The 23,542-nt window shown below is 41.3% G+C and overlaps 1 protein-coding gene across 1 annotated transcript in view; it reads left to right on the top strand.

Moving 5' to 3' along the window:
• Nucleotides 1–8,227: 8,227 nt before the first annotated feature.
• The window catches only part of MEGF11 (multiple EGF like domains 11), a 179,440-nt gene continuing 164,125 nt past the window's right edge, over nt 8,228–23,542 (top strand). The window contains exons 1-3 of the mRNA XM_015818601.1: nt 8,228–8,340; nt 15,553–15,654; nt 16,960–17,060. Coding sequence (XP_015674087.1) covers nt 8,228–8,340; nt 15,553–15,654; nt 16,960–17,060 — 316 coding nt within the window. The remainder of the gene's footprint in view (nt 8,341–15,552; nt 15,655–16,959; nt 17,061–23,542) is intronic.

Below are 23,542 nucleotides of genomic sequence, written 5' to 3'. Positions count from 1 at the left end.
GAAGAAATTGCACAGACACTTGTCTGAAATGGTAAAGTATCTCCTGCTTGTGCAGGAGGTTGGACTAGAAGATCTCTAAGGTCCCTTCCAACTCAGTTATTCTGTTATTCTGAGTAGACACTTTTCCTTCTTATGAATGCCAAAAGAAGGTTGAATTCTGTTGGTCCCATCTCAAAGATATTGGATAATGACTAGTTCTAATTTTACATATTCAGATTTGAATATAATTTCCATTCATCCACTTTTTTATTTTAATGTTTTGACAGCTGCACTGCCTTTGAATTCATTGGATCGCTGGGTGTGAAAGATTTAATAGCCAGAGTTTCTTTTGCACAAATAACATACTGTTTAAATTCTCTAGTCAAAGCAAGCGTAACACACCATTGAAGAACTCAGCTGGGTAAAGAAAAAATGTTGAGAATCTCCTTTTAATGTAATGTCCGTGTTAGAGCTGGCTTATCTGGTGGAAAATATCAGGAAGGGTCTGGAAGCACTTATTCTGATTAGCAAATGTTATGAAAAGGGACTTCATCAGATGAAACAGAGTGGCCAGACTGATATAGGATGTAAATTGGGATGAGATGATGTGAGGTGCATGGGAAGAGAAGGGATCTCTATTTTCTATTATTACATTTGATTAGTGCTTAATAAACATCGTGTTGTCTGGGTTAATTTGTTTGCGTAATAATACAAGTTACATGCTTAGTCTCTACCCCTTTTTTCCAACCATTGGTAAAATAAATTCCATGTTTGAAAATATTCTGCATCTTCTTTCTCTTTGATCCTCAGTCTGTCCAGTCTATTTTTTTTTAAATCTCCAGCGATGGAGCACCCACAACTTCTGGAGGCAAGCCGTTCCACTGGTTAATTGTTCTCACGGTCAGGAAATTTCTCCTTAGTTCTAGAGGTGAAATCCTTCTAGAAGCACCCTTTCCTTTTCCCATTCCACAAATTGGGGTGTTTGTATTTGTGTGCTTGAGAGAATGAGAAAGACAGGGGTGAGGCAAGTAATGAACAGATTGCCTCCCTCCCTCGACTTCCCCCACCCCAAAATTATAGGATGCTTTGGAGCAGAACATGTAGGCAACAGGTCATTTGCTTGCAAAAAATATGCTGCCCGTTGAGGGTTGGAGCATTGGTGTGGAAAATTGCTCTGACAGTTATAATATTGTGCTTCCCTTTATTAAGGCTTAAAAGTGTGGTTAGCTTCAAAGGTGTTGCTTGTTCCAACCTGTGCTCGGCGTAGTCTGGATTTATAATTGGCTAGTTTTCATTGAATCCCCGTATGGTTAGGGTGGAAGGGTCCCCTAAGGTCACGGAGTCCAAACCTCTTCTTGGAGCAAGGATCCAATTGAAAGCCTTCCTGACAGATGGCCATCCAGCTTGTGCTCGAACCCATCCCCGGGAAGAGAAGCACCACCTCTACGTGTAATTGGTTCACTCCTGAACTGCCCTTCACTTCAGGATATTTCTCTTGTTATTCAGTCGGAATCTGCTTTCCTGTAATTATTCTGCCTTGCAGAGAGGAGAAATCTATCTTGGCTGCTTTTGGTGTGATGTCCTTAAGTGGGCGATCATAACATTTCTCACGCTTTTCAAGGAAAAAAGCATTCTTGGGTCTTTCATTGTCTGCTGATTGGACTCTGATTCCTCTGCAGGTTGTCCAAAGTGTCGTTAAAGTTTGGCATCTCCAGAACGAACAATGCAGAATAAAACAGGACCCAACGTTATTAGTGATTCTAAATCTATACATTTGTTAATGATACCTATACTTTTTAATTTCCACCATGCTGTTAACTCACCTAGTTTGCCATTCTGTTACTATTCCAAGCTCTTTTCCACAAGAATTATTGCCAAGCCAGGGATCTTGAACAACTTGCCTTCAGAAGTTGTGGGTGCTCCAACACTGGAGGTTTTTAAGAAGAGACTACTACTACTACTACTACTACTACTACTACTACTACTACTACTACTACTACTACTACTACTACTACTACTTCTTCTTCTTCTTCTTCTTCTTCTTCTTCTTCTTCTTCTTCTTCTTCTTCTTCTTCTTCTTCTTCTTCTTCTTCTTCTTCTGCCATATTCGTTATTGGACGTTGGCGATCATGTTGGCAATCCTGTTTTTATCAGCAGCCACACGAAAAAGTGCTGCTGAGTTTTGTCCAAACCAGTCCCTTAGATTTTGAAGACTGAACAATCCTTTGTCTGAAATGATATAGGGTTGGACTAGAAGACCTCCAAGGTCCCTTCCAACTCTGTTATTCTGACTTCTGGATAGAACTGGTGAAGGTCCCAACTAAGATTTGTAAAAAAAATTAATACTAATAATACAAGCAATTACTGTTCGTTCTCTCTCTCTCTCTCTCTCTCTCTCTCTCTCTCTCTCTCTCTCTCTCTCTCTCTCTCATATTTATGGAAATAACTTTTAAATTACAAAAGCTTTTTTTAAAAAAAAATTAATTAGCTTAATATAAATAGATGTTTTTGCCACGTGTGTTGTCATTGGATGTCATTCATGATCCCTTCAATTTACGCAGATCAAAGTTAATATTTGTTGAAGCAGAAATGGAGGAATAAACATTTGCTTGCTAATTATGAGGCTGGATTTTTTTAATGGTTTGGAAAACCTTAATTATAAATGATCAGAGCTGATCTTTGTAGAGTCGACTGGGAAAGGAAGGACTTTGAAAATGAACAGGGTTTTTTCCGCCACTCTTACATAAGTCACTCCTGGGATTGAATCTCTCCTTTCAAAAGGTGATGTTTTAATAGACTTTGAAACTTGAAAAAAAGTGATTTCTGTCTGGCACTACTTGAAAGAAGAGAAAGATTTGGGGTTTTTCTTTTCTCCCGTTTTTTTTTGAAGAGCTCTGCAGGTGAATTAAAAATGCTCCCCAACTGTGGGGGCGGGATACATTTGAACAATATGAATTGATAATGCAATCCCAAGGTTTTTAAATAGGGATCTATTCTAATATACTTTCTTCCAAAGCTTCCTCCAACTCTGAAAATGACATTTCCAAAAGCCAGCGATACTTTTTCAGATTCTGGAAAGCGTTCTCGTTGGGATGGTGAAATCTGAAAAGGAGACAAAAGGTCAAATTGGTGAATAAAACTCCAGGTAGTCCTCGAATTACGAGCCCAAATCGAGCCCAACATTTCTGTTGCTAAGTGAGACAGTTTTTAATTGAGATTTGCTCCCTTTTATGACCTTTCTTGCTAGAGCTGTTAAGCAAATCACTGCAGTTAGTAACACGGTTGTTAAGTGAATCTGGCCTGCTTGTCAGAAAGTCGCAAAAAGGGATCAGATGACCCGGGGACACTGCGACAGTCATAAGTATGAGTCAGTTGCCAAGTGTCTGAATTTTGATCCCGTGACCACGGGGATGCCGCAGCGGTTATCAGTGTGAAAAATGGTCATAAAATCGCTTTTTTTCAGTGCTGTTGTAACTTTGAATGGCCACTAAATGGATGTCATAAGCAGAGGACTACTTGTAAAACCAAAATCTCTGCACTATTAGAGGAGCATTTTCAGATCCTTGGAAAAATGATGTAAGAACGTGAAAGGTTGTTTTTGTTTTTGTTTTTTTTGCAAAATGGAAAGGGCTATAAAAATCAGTATTCTTCCAAAATGCTGGGTCCTTGTCTCTCCCAGTCTTAATTGCTTGGTTTAAAAACACAAAAGTGCTACTTTTGAACCCATGCATCTAAGTAATGATGTGGTTTCTTGACACTCCATTTGCATTTTGTTGTCCGCACTAATAATGTTAATGGTAAGAAACGACCAAAACCTTTATTTAAACTGCAAAGCAGTATTTCAGTTCCTGTTTATTTGGACTCTGTCCCCGATAGACTTTTCTGTTTCCTTCTTGTAGAGCAGGGGTGTCAAACTCACCACGTCACGTGACATGTTGCGACATATCACGACTTTTCCCCCATTGCCGGAACTGGGGTGGGCGCGGTTACGGTATGATGCATCCGGCCCGCGGGCCAGCAGTTTGACACCCCTGTTGTAGAGAATGGGAATTCATCATGCACACCTGAAAGGTATTGAAATAACAGGTGAGAGGTGGGGGAGGGCAGGGGCTGGCAATGTTCAGCAAATAATGTCTCTTAGAGCAGTGTTTTTCAACCTTGGAAACTTTAAGATGGGTGGACTTCAACTTTTACCTTCCTTCCCTCTCCTCTCCTCTTTTATCTTCCTCCCCCCTTCCCTCCAGTGCTACTCTCAAGCCACAGAATTTAACTTCCAGACCCTGCCCTACATGGCCTCCCAGAGGAGACCCCTGGCCCATTAAGCTGCTTGCCAGCCATCCGATTAAAATTCAGCTTGGTCCTTGCACATCCCGGAGGGGCCGACTGACCTAAAATGCCAGGGAGAAGCCTGCGACATGCAGAGATTCTGTGCGCGGGAAGCCTTAGCTGATGGAGGTAGTAAACAGGGAGAAGAGCTTCATACGTCACTGGCAGCAACAGGAGGCGGTCTCGCTTTGGGTGTCATTCAGTTGGGTTTTTTTAAAGATAGTTAAGTTGAGCTTTGCGTATCTGTTAATAATCTACTGATTAACCGATTTATATTGGGGAACAAATGTTGGTATCCCAGCAGGGGAAGTAATTGGCTGCATTTACAGGCCTTTGACCCTCTCGACACAGATGGCATTCCACGATGCCAAGCAGATGCCGCAACTGATCTCTGGGGAGCCCAGCAACAGCTCCTCTGTGGGGCTCCGTAATTAAATTTGAACACCCCTGCTGAGAATTGGAGGCTACCTGGAATAATTTTCAGGGCTGCTTGGCTGCTTCGTAGAGTTGGCTTCGAGGCATTGCGAGTGGAGTTTCTGCTCCAAGGTTTGCAGACGGGGCCAGGCCAGGAGCAGCAGAGGAAGAAAAACGGCTATTCCTTTGGGAGTGGAGGAAAGCTTTGGGGAGCGATTGGAAAGCCGGTGGAAGGGCTGAGGTCCTAAATTCAGATATAATAAAAACAAGCTGGATGACCCTCTCTAGCTTTACATTGGACCAGGCTGATTTTATGCCACCTGCTAACTATTCTGATTTATATTTACTGTAGATACAAAAAACCCTTTTTTTTGCAAACAGGGAGCGCGTTTTAAAATTAGTAGCCAGGTGATCCTCAACGTATATCCACAAGTGAGAGCAGAATTTCCATTGCTAAAGCAGTTGTTAAGTGAGCCGTGCTTTTTTATGACCTTCTTTCCAGGATTGTTAAGTAAATCAGAGTGATTGTAAGGGAATCCAGTTTTCCCGATTGAATCTCCCTGTCAGAATCTGGTGTTATGACCCAGGTAGTCAAGGCAAGGCCGGCCTCTAAAGCAGGGGTCCTCAACCTTGGCAACTTTAAGACTTGTGGACTTCAACTCCCATATTATCTCTAACACCATTTTGTGAGTGTGCCCACATCCTCCAGACCCTAGAATGCCCCTGGCTCAAATTGGCAAGGAATACTTGCCCGAGTCTCTCTAATGCTCCTAGAATAAATGAAGTGGACTCTGTTTAGCGTCAAGAGTAAAATCTTCCAGTCAAGATTTTGACTTTTTAAAGTCTCCAAAGTGCACACGAAGAAAATATTTTTAACATTATTGTTAATCTACATCACTTAGATCAACTCCTAAATACTTGAAGCAACTACTTCTGAGCGATTCAGCTACCAGTGACGTAGATTCTTCCTCTCTCCAAAGACCACGGGAGACTTTGGATACAAGCAAAGTCTGACTTTTAATGCTAATTAATTCATGTGACTCAAGTATTCCCAAGTTTGTAGTTTAAATCAGATCATAATATCTGAGGTTAAACCATTTTAATGAAATATGGGAACGCAATTCCCAGCTCCTGTTTTCAAAAATAAAGGGGCTAGAGACAGCTACAGATATGGGAAAATATTAAAAGCAAAACAAAACTGGAAGAATAGCAACCAAGCAAGCCACAATATTGTATAAAATTACTCCAAACTTCCAACCTCATATTAATAAAAAAAAACACCTCCCCCAACCTGCTTTGCGAATTCTGTTGGCTCCCGTCTTTCTTCTGCGGTCATTTTTTTTCCAGATGAGCCCGGGGTCAGACCTTCATTCCTTCATTTTACCCACCTGCTCAGGTTTTTATGAAAAACAATCTTAGCTGCCGATGGGGACCTTGGATAGATTCAGCCCTCTGGAGTGTTCTCACTTCTTGATGCTCTTCCAGTTGTCTGGCAAATTTCATAACTGCATCAAGAGGAACCGAGCAGTTCATTGAATTAATTTCTCCGAGGCAGTTCCACAGGGCGTGTAGAAAATACAATGGTTTTTCCTGCTTTTTAAAGCACTGTGTACTTCCTTTCCCTGGTGACATCCTGCGAGTAAAAACTAATATTACTACAATGTTGAGACATTGTATTTGGCAGTGCTCAAAAGAGGTATCATAAAAGCAATCAGGGAAAAATGGATTTCCGAGGGAAAAGGCTGTCAGGAGAACACGTGGAGCATACGTTGCGCATTCGGTGAGCGAGGCAGTCTGCACCCCGATGGAATGAAAAGCTTGTGAAAATCTCTCCTAAGTTCTCACGAAGTCCGCCACATTAAAAAAAACAAAACACAAGGCATAAGTACTTTGAAATACATAATCAGAAACACGATTTGGGAATACGTTGCAAAAATCACCCTTGAAAATAGGATTTGTTCAACTGAATGAATTTCACTCTTCCCCTGTGCTCTGGTCTGTTTCCATTACACAATTTTGCCCTGGCACAAAGGTTTGGTCTAGTATCCTGGAATTCCCAAACACTAGGGGCATTTCTGATTCAAACAGATGCGTTTTCCTAGAATTTTTATTACCGTATTTAATCTCTTTGACTCTTCCTCTTTTGTTGAGTTGTATCTGGAATTATCTCATTGCAGATTCAGAAGAATATCTTTTGGGTCATGGTTCTTTCTTCTGTCTACCCATGAAGACTTTGAACGTGGCCAGTCCGTAACTACAAAGGATTCAGAGCATACCAAGGTGAGATGGTTGAAATTCAAGTTTGCTTCAACTGGCTTTCTTTAGTTGAAAGAAGTCTCTCTGGTCTTAAATAGGGGTTCCTGTATAGGGTCTCCTGCTTGCGCAGGGAGTTGGACTAGATAACCTCCAAGGTCCCTTCCAATTCTGTTATTCTCTTACTAAGGTACAAATTGACTGCAGCAAGAGCAAACTTAGCCTCACAATGGAAAAGAGATACTTTGCTTACTATATTGTCTGTAAGACTAATGCAAAATTAATGCTATTCATAATACTGTAGAAATTTGCCAAATTTAAGCAGGAATGAGTGCCATATGTACAATATATCACAGAGCAAGGCAGTTTAAACATTTGGGGTATATTTTTAGAAGTTAAACAGAAACTAACAGCAGTTACGAATGTTTGATGCAAAGTTCAAATATCACTTCAAAGTAGTTTAACTTTTTCTTTTTGCAGTTTTTAAATATAGCAGTCTTTTTCTTTTATCTTTCTTTGTATTTCAATAATTTAACAATAAAACATATGGATTATTAAAAAAACAAGAGAGACTTATCCAGGGAACAGAACAAGCTAAGCAATTGTAACAGTGCAGAGACAAAAGAAACCTTTTTGAACTTCAGTTAAATAAAATCTTCCTTTTCTGACTCTTAAAAAAGATCTGAACGTTCAATTGACTGATTGTTGGTCAAATAATAGCTGAGAAATATAGCAGCTTAGTTCAACGTTTCTTCACCTCAGCAACTTTAAGGTGTGTGGACTTCAACTCCCAGAATTCCCTAGCCAGCTGGGGAATTCTGGGAGTTGAAGTCCACATATCTTAATGTTGCTGAGGTTGAGAAACGCTGGTTAACTAATAAAATAACAACCACTATTAAAATGAAGCAAGAGCACCTTGTATCAGGAAAAAAAGTCAAAAGCATTTTATTTTAAAAACTGAGGGTGGAACTGCCTAAAAATCATTGGGTTTGAGAATCAGTAGCTTTATTAATAGTTGATCCCTGGAGAAGAGAGGATTAAATATTTGAATATATGGGCTTGGTCATGGATCCTTCTTTCCTTCTTATGAGTAGAACTGAAGATGAATGAATTCGGTTTTGGGGTCTTTTTTTCTTCTGCATCCTTTCAAATGCTAAAATAGGCATGAACTTGAAATATAACCGGTTGATTTAGCAGGAAACAGTGGCCTGTTTGTCCAACGTTGTTTTTTTTTCTTTATTTAGACACAGCAAAGATGGTTTTCCTTCTCTTGTGGTGGAATTTCAGAGGCTTTGTGTTCTCTCTCCTTCTAAAAACAAGCCTCTCCTTAAACCCAGATGATCCAAATGTTTGCAGCCACTGGGAAAGGTAAGATTTATTGACTTTATTTCATTTTGTTTAAGTAGAGCATCAGCAAATACAGATATCCATATGTCTATGGAGAGTCTCAGTCATCCAGGTCATAGTTATCCCAAAGGTCCTTTTTCAGGAGGCAACTGGACTCTCTTGTTTTTCTTTGAAGACGCTTCGCTTCTCATCTAAGAAGCTTCTTCAGTTCATGCATACATACAGACATACATATGTGTATGTGTATGTGTGTGTGTGTGTGTATACACACACGTATGCATACACACACAGAGACTATATAATATGGCGCCCTAGAATCGCAATAGGATAGATGTTATAATTCGATAGCTAAACATCTAGCTGCACTGAGATAATTCACATTCCTGAACTATATATTTGTGTTTGTGTGTATACTGTGTTTTATTAGTATTGCATATCAGTAATTGCATGACCCCTGTAGATGCCATTTGCTAAATAAATATTTTTTTAAGGTAAGTGTGCATCATTTTTGTATTTAAAAATAAATCCAAGGCCCTTCTCCAGTATAGCTTTAGAATATAAAACATAATATTACAAAATGCAATCTAATTGTGTATGGCCATTGAGCAGATCTCAGTTGCTATCTTCTTGATCGTTTGAAGGCCTGGGTCCCTGGTGTGCACAGGTCGATAGAGCTTGCATTCTGGACTTAGGCATTTCTGCTTACAGTGTCAGTATTCAATATATGCCTGATATACGTGCGTTTTCTCCTTTTATGTGAGCCCCAATTCCCCAGCTGCGTCCTTGTATGAGTCTCTGGCCTGGGTCTGCCGTTTGATTTCTTAGATTTATATTCGAGCTTTCCTCAAAAATCAAAAAAGGGACATTCGTGTCATATAGGCCCTGTAATCCTCAACTTACACCCACAATTGAGTCCAAAACTCCTGTTGCTAAGCGAGACATTTGTTAAGTGAATTTTGCCCCATTTTACAACCTTTCTTGCCACAGTTGTTAAGTGAATCACTGCAGTTATTAAGTGAGTAACACGGCTGTTAAGTGAATCCGGCTTCCCCAATGCTGCCTTGGAAAGAAGTGGGACACAATTTAGGGATCTCCTGAACCCATTACATCTGCTAGAATAGTAGGTAGAAGCTGTGGGTAGAAAGCCTTTGCCAACTTAAATGGATGAGCCAGGCCCAGTTCTCTGTCCTTCCTTCCTTCCTTCCTTCCTTCCTTCCTTCCTTCCTTCCTTCCTTCCCTCCCTCCCTCCCTCCCTCCCTCCTGATCACATAACACAGTGTTTTCAAGAACAAATGTGAGTGGAAACGAAACCTTTAATTTTGTATTTCAGTTCCGTGGCACAGTACATTTTGAGTCCAAGAATACAGTATTGATTTTGTGTGAAAGAAGTCAGCAACCCGGGGATCCAATCAAGGAAAAACAAAAATTAAATACTGGAATTGATTGGCTGCTCAGGCCAAGATGACTGTGATACTTAGATGGCAATAAATCAAGTCAAAAAGATTGAGTTAGGGTGAGGTCAAGAGCTGCACATGGGATCATAAAATAATAATCAAGCTGATTGGGTTTTCTATGTTAATGAAAGATGCTCTAAATAGATGCTGCTTTGGTGTTTCTTGCTGGTAGCTGACATATGGAGGTGAGGAGCTTCCCTTGTGACCCTGGGAAATTAGGGTCTCGGAACAAAAATTTGAGGGTTACCACCCTATTTAAGGTGAAATTTTGCAGACACTTTTGGACACAAAAATGAGTTCTCAGCAAGCAAAACAAATTGGTCTCAATCAGACCACTGAACACAGAGACCTTCTTTCTGAGGGACAAAGAACATTGTGGGCTTAAGAGGCAGTGGGGCCCTTTTTTTGCTCTCTGAGCTTGGTTGTTTTGTGGCAGACATTTCATTAGCCATCAGCACTGATGATGTTCTCTAGTTGGGTAATGAAACATCAGCAAGAAAACAGCCAAGCCCAGACAGCATCAAGTAGTCGTCCTTCTCCTCCCACCCCAACATCCCATTCCCTTCTAGCCTTGATGATGTTACCTAGTTGGGTAGTGAAACATCTGCAAGAAAACAACCAAGCTCGGAGAGCACCAAGGACTCCTCATTTCAACTCTGACCTACAAATGTTCTCTTATACTGGATCTTCAGCATCCCAGTTGCACAATTCCGGCACAGGTTGGTTTTCTTAATGCCAGGAAGATTAGGACCTTGAAAAAAATAATCCCGAACCCTGACTGCACAGTATTTGATTAAAAGCATCCCAGATGAGCTAGTATTAATTCTTATATCAACCCCATGCACTTCAACAATTCAGTCTATTCTTTGGCATGACTAGTCCTTCTTAGCTCACCAGAATCAAAGTACACCTCTTACACCTCTTAGGACCTAATAAATTTATAGCCTTAAGCCAACAGTATTTTTAGAAGGCTTCTATGTGCTAGAGACTAATTCAGTTTAGTTTATTGTGGGTTAGCTAAAGGACCGTACCAAACAAATGGAATAAATTGTGCATTTTTTAATTTTTTCATTTGCCAGTCAGTGGTGACAATTGGAAGAGAAATAGGATGAAATTATAATTAATAATAACAATATGACTTTATTCTGGGTTCATATTGATACAACACAGTTGGATATTGATAGCCAACCCTGTTGGATAATATTGGTAGCAACAAATATCAGGAATTAAAGGGTCAAAATGTTTCCTGTGCAACAATCAGTAAACTTCGCAACTTCTTGCTCAGGCCTCTTTCCACGCTGTTTAGGACAGCTGTATGCAATCAGCAGCTTTCCAGGGAGCAGACAGATTTTTTTTTATTGCTTGGAGATTAAACTTGAGGCAGGAAGAATGTGAGTTTTCTTTCTTGTTCGTCTCAGGTGGGGCGCCTCTGAGGCTACCCAATTAATTTGGGCTGTGCCAAGGTTCCAGTCAGTTGGGGTCCCGACTCAGTGCAACATCTTGGGGGTGCCAAATGCTCTTCCCGAGACAAACAAGAATTCTGGATGTTTTTCACTGAATGCTTATTAAAGAAAATGGTCTCCTTGAGTTGACTTGCTTTGGTTATGTTTGTTTTTACTGATTTAATTTATTGTTGCCTTCCTTTCTTCCCTCCCTCCTTCCTTCCTTCCTTCCTTCCTTCCTTCCTTCCTTCCTTCCTTCCTTCCTTCCTTCCTTCCTTCCTTTCTCCCTCCCTCCCTCCCTCCCTCCCTTCCTTGTATTTCTCTTTCTCTACAGCTAAATGCTAAATGCATAAAAGAGTGTTTGTCAACCTTGGCGGCTTGAAGATGTGTGGACAGCTTTGCTGGCTAGGGAATTCTGGGAGTTGAAATCCATGCATCTTCAAGCTGCTAAGGTTGACAAATACTTGCATAAGAAATTGGCTGTTGGTTTGATCTCCAAGCTTGGCAATTTGGCTGCAAATGTTTTGTCTCCATTTGTGGGAGCGGGGGACATCTTCCGTGCGCTTTGAATTGTGCTCGTCTGTCAGAGCACTGGCCTTTAAATACCTTTTTGTGTGATATAAATTGGTGCGGGTGTTATTTGTCTGGATGTTTCTGAGTCGTGGCCTGGCTTCGAGCTGTTTGATTGGCTGGTTGTTGTTGCTGGGCCTTGGTCTTTGGCGTTTAAGTATCGTCTGTGGGATGCAAATGGTGTTTGTTTGTTTGTTTGCCTCCGAGTCATGTTCTGGTTTCGGGTTGTTTGTTTGGCTGGCTCTTGTTGTTGAGACGTGGTCCGGTTTCTTGTGGGGTGTATGTGTGTGTGATTTTTGTTGCTGTGTGGTGGGGTGCCTGTTTGTTCATTTTAAATGCTGCCTTCGGGGCTGCGGTTGAAGTAGTTCTTTCATTCTCAGCAGTTGGTAGATTGGGTCGACGTCAATGCATCTGTTTATTGACTTATTGGCGGAGAATCAGACTTCAAGGAATTCTCTTTCTCCCTTTGTTTTCGCTGGGGTTACAACTGTAGTCCCGGTTAGATGAAACTTGTGTCCTTCTGAGTCTTTGTGGATGGACATGAGGGATAGTGGGTCGTGCCTTTGGATAGCCAGGAAGTGTTTGTGCAGTCTGGTAGAAAACTTGCATAAGGAATCTCTCCTAATGTTAGTCCCGCAACAGCAGCACCACTAGAGAAGCTGGGGCTGAGTGTGACCAGTTAGGCACTGAGTTCTGTGGTCACCTGGCAGACAGGAATTGGGTCTCTCTGGTCCAAGTCCAATCTTTTAGCCATACTATAATCCTGGCCCCCTCCGAAAATACCCTGTTCTCCTCTGTTTTGCACCCGGCTGGCAACAGAAGATGAGCAGTGTTTCAGATGGGGGAAAGTGAACATCCACTGCTTAGCTCACAATTTATGGTTCTCAATTACCAGCTAATTTCTGCTACAAATTATCTTAGATTAAAATAGCTTCTTCTGTGTATAAATGAGACAAAGTAAAAAAAAATTAAACCCCAGAGACTGATTATATATGTGTGTATGTGTATGTATGTATAGGTATTTGTGTGTGTGTGTGTGTTTGTGTGGGTGTTGTGTACAGGCATACAATACAGATACACACTGCTATTACTTCTTTCCATAAGATGGGGCAAAACTCATTAACTCATTAATTACTGTCTTGTTTAACAACAGAAAATTTGCTAGTTGGACGTTGAGGACTATCTGTATTCATTCTCTTCTTTCAAAACGAGGCAGTTGCTATCCAGAGTCCCTGGAATGCTGAACACTCTTTTTGAGATTGTTTTTTTTTCATTTACGGAGGCAATTTAAGTACATTGGTTTTTAGAGGTTTAAATTTTCTATTTTCATTGCCAATGTGTACATGTCCTGTCTTTTTTACTATTATCATTATTGAAAAGCAGGAACGAGAAATGGGCGGTCCAGATTTGCCTTTCATTTCTTTTATTCTGTTTTTCCCAGCCCTCTCAGACCCTGAAACCCGGTTTTAGTGGTTCTGCTGCCAACGTGGAGCAGAGAATTTTATGGCTGGGGGAGAGATTTGTTTAGTTCTTCTTGGATTGGAAAGCTTCTCCTTTAGCATTTTTTTCTTCTATATTTTATTCAAGACAAGGTTAAAATACAAAATTCAAAACTCCAAACCAAAAAAGCCCCCAGATAACAAAACAAAACAAAAAACAAGACAACAAATGCAAAACAATCAAAACATTAAAAAAAGGTGCATCAAAACAACACCACACAAATATATACATGTTACCCCTCTAGTTGAATACTGATTAATACATTACTACAATATTAGTTCCCACCCCTTGCGAAACAGGTCCTCCCCAAATTTTTAAATTACTAAATCTGTTTGCAAATTATGGATCTCTCTTCTATATGTTATATTAGTAACAAAGTAGTTAACAGTAAGAATAATAATACTAAAACAAAACAAAATTAAAGTTTCAAAACTCTCTGTTAACAGTTACTATATAGTCCACTCGTAGAAAATTTACCACAGCATCTTATCTATCCCAAGTCATCTCAAAAGTTTTCAATCACGGGTGTCAAACTCGCTGTGTCATGTGACGTGTCTCAACTTAGCGTGGCTTTTTGCATTGCAGGAGCTGGGGTGGCGTGGCCTCTGCATGATGTAACTGGCCCACGGGCCGGCCATTTGACACCCCTGTCATAAATAGTTCGTCCTGGATCAAATATCCATGTTTGTTTCTTGATGCCATCTCTTATCAATTGTTGTTTAATTAAATATAATAGATTCAGTCTCCAGAATAACTCTATCTTCCCGTCAAAATCCATTAGCATTTTTGAACCAATACAAAAATGGTAAAAAATCAGAAAAAGTGCGGGAGTATCTTTTCCAACTAACACATGTTCTTATTGGTTGGAAAAAAATGCTACCCAAATCATTTTGAGTTTTGGTGCTAAAGACTAACACAGCTGTTCACCTGCAGTGACGTAATACAAGTATAAAAAAAGCCAGTCCCGCTTTCCAAATTTTACAGTGCAATTTACTAATTAAAAAAAAAGTCATTAGGGACCAATCTGCACAAAAAGGGACATTCATGAAGATATAGGACAAATATGTTCTATTAGGTGATGTGTATTGTGTTTAATTAAGCTTGGACACATTTTTGGAGTAGAGTGATATAGAAATACCTGTAATAAATCTACCAACAAATCTACAAACAAAAGGGCACATTTGGAGAAAGGTATAGAAATACATACCTATAGTGCAGTTGTTGCTTTTTAATCTGAGAAGCCAGACTCAGCACTTCTGCAAAAGTGGGAAACACTGAATTGGAAAGATTCACAGAAGTGGGAAACAGAGAAAATGAAATTGACATCTTCATCTGCCCCTAATTAAATTAATAAAGGAGAATATTTGTAGCTCAGGGTTGCCGTGAAATGAAATTGTGTTTGCAGTGTGAAGTCTAAAATAGATATTGTGTGTGTGTATATTTTAAAGATTCTAATAAAGGAGAATATTTATTGCTCAGGGTTGAACTGAGAGAATACCAGGGACCCCCCCATTTAAAGATTTTATTCCCCCAGGTGGAAAAGATGTACACCCCCCCAGAGATACTTAACAGCCCTTTGCATCATTGCCTCATTCACTGTGGACCTCCATCATCTCCCCAATATTAGACATGATCCTTCATGACCAAGAGATTCTCCATTTATGTCGTTAACCACCATGGTTTATTTAAAACAAAAACAAATGTATACATGTTAGCAATTTTATCATTGTCATTTGTCCTGAACGGTATAGGGTCCCCTGCATGGGCAGGGGGTTAGACTAGAAGATCTCCAAGGTCCCTTCCAACTCTGTAATTCTGTACAGGTGGCCCTCGACTTGCAACAATTAGTTTAATGACCATTCTAAGTTACAACAGCACTGAAAAAAGTGACTTATGATCGTTTCTCACACTTATGACCATTGCAGCATCCCCTTGGTCATGTGATCAAAATTTGACAACTGGTATATGCATTTATGACGGCCGCAGTGTCCGGGGCTCATGTTTCCCCCTTTCGTGACCTGACAAGCAAAGTCAATGGGGAAGCCAGTTTCACTTAACAACCAAGTTGCTAACTGAACAACTGTAGTGATTTGCGTAACAACTGTGGCGAGAAAGATGGTCAAATGTCTTGCTTTTCAACAGAAATTTTGGACTCAATTGCATTTGTAAGTCAATGATTACCTGTGTTCTGTATTTATGGGATCTGGGCTTTTAACGCTTAAATAAAGAGGGGCATAGATCAACGGTTCCTGTCTCTTCCCTTCTAGCTACGCGGTGACTGTTCAGGAATCATACGCACATCCCTTTGATCAGATCTACTATACAAGATGCACAGATATTCTGAACTGGTTCAAGTGTACTCGACACAGGTAAGCGATAATTGGAAGTTATTTTCAAACCTTTTCTTCCGTTACATACTCTCTGGATAGCTCCCTTTTCTTCTGAGCCTGGGAGAAGCTCTTCAGCCATGGAGGATAAAGACAGGTTCTTTTGTGCAAAGTAGTCCAGCAGCACTAAAGAGACTGAACATTGATTTTTTCCCCCCGGAGAAAATAGCCATAGCTTTTGTGAAAGGGTGACTAACCAGCCCTGCCTATTTGCAATACATTTGCTTTACGTTTCGCACTTCCAGTCCAGTTGGAAGCAACTAGGAAGAGCAAAGGACTATCGTTCTGCTTGTTGCATCCTTCTTTTTTCTTCTTGCTGTTGAAAACAAACCGGCTAAATCTGTCTTTCTCAACCATAGCAACTTAAAGATGTGTGGACTTCAATTCCTAGAATTCTCCAGCCAGCATAGGAAACTTCAAGAATTGAAATTTATTTGCCTTGAATTCCACATATCAAGTTTGAGACATACATCAAGGTTGAAAAATACATTGTGGTTAAGAAACACTGGAAACACCTGGGAAAGGTCTAAAAGCAGACTTAAATTAGGCCAGGTTTTCTCCAAATCAGGTGTAGAATGGAATAGAGCTGGAAGGGACCTTGGAGGTCTTCTAGTCCAGCCCCCCGCTCAAGCAGGAAAACCTATACCATCTCAGACAGGTGACTGTCTAGTCTCTTCTTAAAAATCTCCAGTGATGGAAGGCCCATGATTTCAGGTAAGCTGTTCCACTGGTTGGTTGTCCTCACTGTCAGGAAGTTTCTCCTTAATTCCAGCTTTGGTGAATAATGTGACCCCCTCTTCTTTGTGACAGCCCCTCAGATACTGGAATACTGCTATCATGTCTCCCCTATTTCTTCTTTTCTTTAGACTAGCCAAACCCAAGTCCTATTCTGTTCTGTTCTGTTCCATATTTTCTATTCTATTCTATTCTATTCTATTCTATTCTATTCTATTCTATTCTATTCTATTCCATATTCCATATTCCATATTCCATATTCCATATTCCATATTCCATATTCCATATTCCATATTCCATTCCCTTTTCTTTTCCTTTCTGTATCTTGCCTGCATAAATCTTCTCTTGGACCTAGCATGAAAACCGCTTAGAATATAGCCGAATGGATAGGAGCTGGAATTTGTATCGATCTTTTTAAATATCAAAAACCTTTGCACATTCTGAAGCAAATATTGAATATAACAACCTTGCAGTAATGTAACACAAATAGAATTATAACTATGGGCATTGATTTTCAGGGTTTTTTTTTTCCCTTCCTCTCTCACCATTTAGAATCAGTTATAAAACGGCCTATCGGAGGGGACTGAGGACGATGTATCGGCGACGGTCTCAGTGCTGCCCGGGATATTACGAGAGCGGGGACTTCTGCATCCGTATGTAGAGGCAATTCTGGCGTTGCATCCTGCATGCAGCTCTTGTTTGGCTTGCAAATGTTGAGATTAGAATTTAAACTGCTGCTTACAGTTCCTGTGCAAGCAGGAAAAACAGGCTGGCCAGGGGCAAAACCTGAGAGAATTATAGGACGTCGATTGATCAGTTGTATTTATTTCTCTTCTATCATGTTCTCATCATATGCTCAATAATAATAATAATAATAATCAGTTGTGTTTTGATGATGCCCAATAACATTATAAGAAGAGAGCTGGGTCAGTCCTTGGTGGCCAATTAGGAATCTAGTAACACCTTTTCCAATTTTTATTAAATCTTTCTGTCTGCCTGTCTGTCTGTGATATCTATCTATCTATCTATCTATCTATCTATCTATCTATCTATCATCTATCTATCTATCTATCTATCTATCTATCTATCTATCTATCTATCTATCTATCTATCATCTATCTATCTATCTATCTATCTATCATCTCTCCATCTGTCCATGCATCCATCCATCCATCCAATTTCTACAGTTGCCTATTTCAAGAAATGGTTCTCGATGGCTTACAATTCAAAAAAATATACCACAGTTAAAACAATAAGAAATATTTTAAAGCAATAAAGAATCCCAAATAATTATACATAGCGGCTGAAATATTTGGCTGTTTAACAATAAAGCAGGGAAGGGGGTCCATTCAGTACTGCAGGCTCAGGATCACAGCCAGGTTTTTAAAGCTTTCTGAAAGACCAATGGGGTTGGGGCCATTCTGCTCTTCCAGGGGAGGGTATGCCACAGAGCAGGGGCTACTGCAGAATAACTCAGAAAAGCAGAGTTGAAAAGGACCTTGGCGGTCTTTTAGTCCAATTCCCTGCTCAAGCAGGAGACCCCAAACATTCTGCCTGTGCAGTTTCTTCAGAAAAGGCAATGAATTTTATTCAAAGGCAAAAGCTTCCAAAAAGAGGCTACCAGACTTCTGATTCTTTTGCCTGATAGCAAAAATTGGCTTAAAAATGGAAACTCTGGAAGTGTCTATGGAGATTCTCAGTCATCCAGGTCAGAGGTCACCACTACCGGGCCACGGGCTGTTGGCCACTGTGCCACATGAGTGGCTGGCCAATGCACAAGTGTGTGCGCGCTCACATCCCCCCGCTTGCACTAGCGTTACGGCGTTGCGTGGGCACTAGCAATGCCATGAGCGTTGGGCGGGCACTAGCACCCCCCTTCACACTAGGGTTGTGGGAACTCTGGAAGGTTTTTTCTCCCCCTTTGGGTAAACCAAGAGGGAATTCTTTGGGACTTTCAGACTGCACATTTAGATTGTTTCAAGGAGCTGTTTGTTCCTGCTGATCTGTTGACAATGTCCAGTTTCTGGTGCAGCTGCACAGTTGATTTCAAAGTTATCTTGTACAACTGTGAGTTCATTTCCATATTTTTGGGCCTCATGTGATGTAACAAGCATAAGGTTCGCAACCTGGGGTTCATTAAGGCTTACAGAGGGAACCTTCTATAAATAGCACATTAAAATGTGGTTTAAAAATTGCTTTCCAAAAAATTAGTTAGTTCTGCAGCTGCAATTCCCAAGCCTGTTTTCCTGATAAGGGATGATGGATGTCTCATGCCCCAAACGTTTCGCTTAAGTGTAGCAAAGTCACTTGGACAAGGGTTGCATGCTTGAGTTATGTGGCTAATTATACAGCTAACTACATGCACACAGTCATTTAAAATTCTCTGGGTTGCCTACTCCTGTGACACTCCCTTGTTGCTTCCAAACGGCACGCTCTTAAATCTTCAGGCTTCAGATAAATTAATAAATAAAGGTTTAAGCCCCTACGATTTTGCAAATGAAGTTTCTAAAACTTGTAATTGTGCACAATGGAATTATACTCTGAAATTATGAGGCAGTGGCCCTCTTTTCGGTCTGACTGGAGGAAATACTACCTCTAAAAAAAAAATCTCCTTTTTTGAAGTTGATCCCTAGTGATGTCCTGGCAGCAGAATGGAAATGGACTGAATTGCCTTTTTTGTAGAATTTTTTTTCTACTTTCCAGCCTAACGTGCTGTACATGACCCTGGGATTTCCTGAAAGTCTTCTCAGTGAGGATTACTTAAAATGATCTGGCTTAGCTCCTAAGCCCAGATGCTTCTTACTGGGAGAAGCTAAATCAAAGGAAACCCAATGGTTAATTTGGCATTGGGTTGTCATGCATTGTTAATCCTTTCTCGTAGTCTATCAAAACATGACTTAGCTTGTTATGTGAATATGATTTATTATGTGCCACCAAGCTTGATTTTTTTCTCCTAATGACTGCATAGTGCAGTGATGGTGAACCTTTTAGAGACTGAGTGCCCAAACTGCAACCCAAAACCCACTTATGCATCATCGGGTGCCGGGTGGGCATGGCCCATTGGGTGGGCGTGGCCCATTGGGTGGGGGTAGCTGTGATGGTAATGGCAGACTGGGTGGGGCTAAAAAGTTCAATCAATCAATTCCAACTTTGCAAGATCTTGTTTTTCCCCGCGAGAAGTTGAAATTGACTGATTGAACCTTTTTTTTTTTTTGCATACGGCGGCGGAGGCCTAAAGCGAAAAAGTTTTATAAAACCCAGCTGAAGGCCTAGGACTGGGGCGATGGCGTGCGTGCCCACAGAGAGGGCTCTGAGTGCCGCCTCTGGCACCCGGGCCATAGGTTCGCCACCACTGGCATAGTGTATCTGTCTCTAACCTTGTTAACCTATTTTCCAAAGCACCAGAAGGCAAGACAAGAATCAATGGATGGAAACTAATCAAGGAGAGAAGCTACCTAGAATTAAGGAGAAACTTCCTGACAATGAGGACAATCAAGCAGTGGAAGGGCTTGCCTTCAGACATTGTGGGTGCTTCATCACTGGAGGCTTTTAAGAAGAGACTGGACAGCCACTTGTCTGAAATGGTATAGGGTCTCCTGCTTGAGCAAGGGACTGGAGTAAGTATTGAGTCAATCAGAATAGAACTGGAAGGGGCCTTGGAGGTCTTCTAGCCCAACCCCCTGCTCAAGCAGGAGACTCTATATCATTTCAGACAAATGGCTATCCAGTCTCTTCTTAAAAGCCTCCAGTGATGGAGCACCCATGACTTCTAGAGGCAAGGCATTCGACTGAGTAATTGTTCTGTCAGGAAATTTCTCCTTAGTTCTTGGTTGCTTCTCTCCTTGATTAGTTTCCATCCATTGCTTCTTCTCCTGCCTTGTGGTGCTTTGGAAAAAAGGTTGCCCCCCCCTTCTTTGTGACAGCCCCTCAAATACTGGAACACTGCTATCATGTCACCCCTAGTCCTTGTTTTTACTAGACTAAAAACCTCTCTTGATTCGACCTCCTGCCTCCTGGCTCTGCCTCTTCTTCTCCTACAGCTAGAGGGAAATGAGGACTGACTTGGGGTCTTCAAGATAAGCCAAGGCAGCAAAGAAAGAACGAGCACATTACCTTAAAAAGAAAGCAACTGCACTTCCTTCCATCGGGAAACAGCAGCTTCCACAAGGAGGATGAAGGTGTCTTTGAAGCTGCTGTTTGCTTTCAGAGAACATTTTCCGTTGGCACTAATGAAGATTTCCCAATTAGTCCAAAGAGCTTCTGAGAGTATTGTTTAGGGCAGGATGTCATTTGTCGCGTCTTCAAACGCAATCGTAGACACATTACTTAGATGAAAAAAAATGAACATCATATCTGTTTTATCCTGCAAGCTACTTGGCATAGAGCCTTCCAGATAGATGTGACCCATTTCCATAACCCTCAGACTGAGGATAGTGGGAATTGAAGTCCACACCTGTGGAGAGCCTCAGGTTCTCTCTAGTGTCATGTTTCTCAGTCTTGGCCACTTGAAGATGTGTGAACTTCAACTCCTAGATCTGTGGAGGTTCTCAGTCATCCAGGTCATGGTTGTCTCCAAGGTGCTTTTTTCTTCAGAAGACAACCGGACTGCGTTTTTTTTCCTCCTTGAGGAAGAAAAACAAAACATTTTTCTTCTCATCCAAGGAGCTTCATCAGTTTTGATGGGGAGGATAGGTACTGACGGTTGAGACTGGGTGGTGCAGGGGGGAAGGAAGGATAGGTACTGATAGTATGAGGGAGATGGAAGGACTGTATTTCTTTGCAGCCCTCTGGTCATTTGCACTCTTCCTGAGAATTCTTGAGGCCACTTGAGGGTTTTTCTGTGCCCTCAGGGTCACCTGAATCAGGATGCAATAGGTCGTGGAATCTTCTTGGAACTGCTGCAAGGGCTGTATTGTAAACTGGAGATAGATGGTGTCTTATTCCTCATCCTCTGTTGAGGGAGGGGTGTTCAATTCTAACATGGATGGATTCTTTTACCCCCCTTTTCAAACCAACCATCATCTCTATCCAAAATATCCGCATTCAACTCTCTGGGTTGCCCAGCCAGCCAGCCAGCCAGCCTGCCTTTGCTCCAGACCACGGTTCTTCTGCACTTTTGCAGGAAGGCGCTGGATTTCATACCAGAAAAATCAATAAAGGAGTTATGGCTTGGAATCATCTGACCTTGTGAAGCTATGTTGTTGGGGTGCCAGTGAGTTAATAGTGTGCGGTGAGGGGAGTCCAAATTTCAAGGAGCACATAATGATCAAAAGCCTCTTGTTTAAAAGAGGGTTTGTTAAAAAGACATAGATTAAAGGCTAATTGGGCCTCCTTCTATTAATTGTAGCGTCACTTTCTTGCAGATTTTCTGAAACAGCTTTCTAATCAAGCGTGACACATTTGGAATCCCGAGTAGCATGTTTTTAAATCTCTATTAGCAGCCCTCGCTGCAGACCCTAACGGAATGGAGAGTCAATTCCTTTCCGCTTCTGATTCTCAATCCTTGCTAGCCCTTTATGCTTTTTCTTTCGATCTCCCTCTCTCTCCCTCTCTCCCTCTCTCTCCCTCTCTCATCCAAATTCGATCAATTATGACTTGAGTAAATGGGCCTGTGGTGCAACTGTTTCTGGATTTCCTCATAACGCAGGGGGCGGAACGGGAAATTTTGTGGTCAGGCTTGAACATCCACGTTGGCACCCTCGACCCCCATTTAAAATTTTGCAGTCATTGCAAGTCATTGAATTTTTTAAAGCGTGTCTTCATTAGCAGCTCTCTTGCATCGCGCGATACGTCATGGGTAAATCAAAACTGTGGATTTGATTTCCTTTTGCTTTCAGAACTTTGTGCCTTAGCAAGCATCCCAACCTGGCCCGTTTTTCCTCTCTTCCCTATCTATGTATTTCTTCCTTTCTCCTCCTTCTCGCCCCAACTTAGCCCTCCCTCTTGCCCCCTCCAAGCCAGCTGATTACCGACTACCAGAGCCCCCACCCTCGCTTCCACCACCTCGTTCTCCTTCCCTTGCCCAGTAATTTTTCAGCCCACATCTTGCAAGCAGAGGGGGACCAACGAATTCCTCCTGGGACAGCGTCCTGCATTATGGATGAGTGTTTTTCCCTCTCTTGTAGGGAGAACATCAATCTCATTTTACCACTGCATGATGGATGGGCGTTGGGGGCCGAAGACAGAGAGAGTTCAGTGAATTGAAATCCTTTGGCAAGCGAGCCACAAAAAACTGGACACCAGGAGTGGTGGAAGCCCAGGCAGAGCCCCCATCCTCACCCCCTTTGCAAGGCCTCAAGTAATCACTTGGCACGGGAAAGCAGGCCTGTCACTTCCCTCCTGCACCACAGATGCAAAAAAAGAAAAGAAAAAAAAAAGCTGGCTCCCTATTGCGTTATTCCAGTGCGTCTATCGGAGAAAAATCAATATCGAAATTATTTCAAGTGGGCAAGCACTTGAATGTAATTTCTCTTGATTAATAAAATTCATTAACCTGTTTCATTTGCAAGCTTCCAGTAGAAGCCGTAGTGACATCATATGCGATAACATCCAAAGAGTAGGATGATGTAATTACACATGGTGGACTCAGAGCCCTCCACCCCTGTAGGAGTATTGTAAACTGGGTTGGTGGGAAAAAAAAAAAAAGACTAGAATAGGGGATAGCAATGTGGTGGCCGAGCCTTCAAGGGTATTTCTGACTTGCAGGAGCAAAAGAGGTTTATGGGTAGCATAAAAGCTGCAGGCACACCTGGAAACTGCCGAGTCAGCAGTTCTGCGCTCCTCTTATCCCTCCCTCCACATGATCCTTTGGCAAATCCTGGATAAGGGGGATGCGTGGGTGCGTCTCTGCTGTGATGGGAGGAAAGCCCAGTGATTGATCCTAGAATAACTGTTGGGCTTTCAGACTTTTTTTTTTGCTGTGATATGCATTTAAAAGATTCCTTTTCTTTTCTTTTCGACTTTGTTTGGCTGTATAATTGGAAGATTTTGCTAATTAAAAGCTTTTTGAATTGCTTTTCGTGCAGAGGAGTCTTTACGTGTTAGTCAGCACACCGTGTAACAACAAGGCTGCTTAAACCAAGAGAAACATTAATTTAATGCTATCTGGAGTCATTGATTCCAGATAATCTCTGCT

The sequence above is a fragment of the Protobothrops mucrosquamatus genome, unplaced genomic scaffold (genome assembly GCF_001527695.2).
Source record: "Protobothrops mucrosquamatus isolate PMUCROS unplaced genomic scaffold, P.Mucros_1.0 scaffold768, whole genome shotgun sequence".
Classification (NCBI taxonomy): domain Eukaryota; kingdom Metazoa; phylum Chordata; class Lepidosauria; order Squamata; family Viperidae; genus Protobothrops; species Protobothrops mucrosquamatus.
This window is presented reverse-complemented; position numbering and strand designations above follow the sequence as displayed.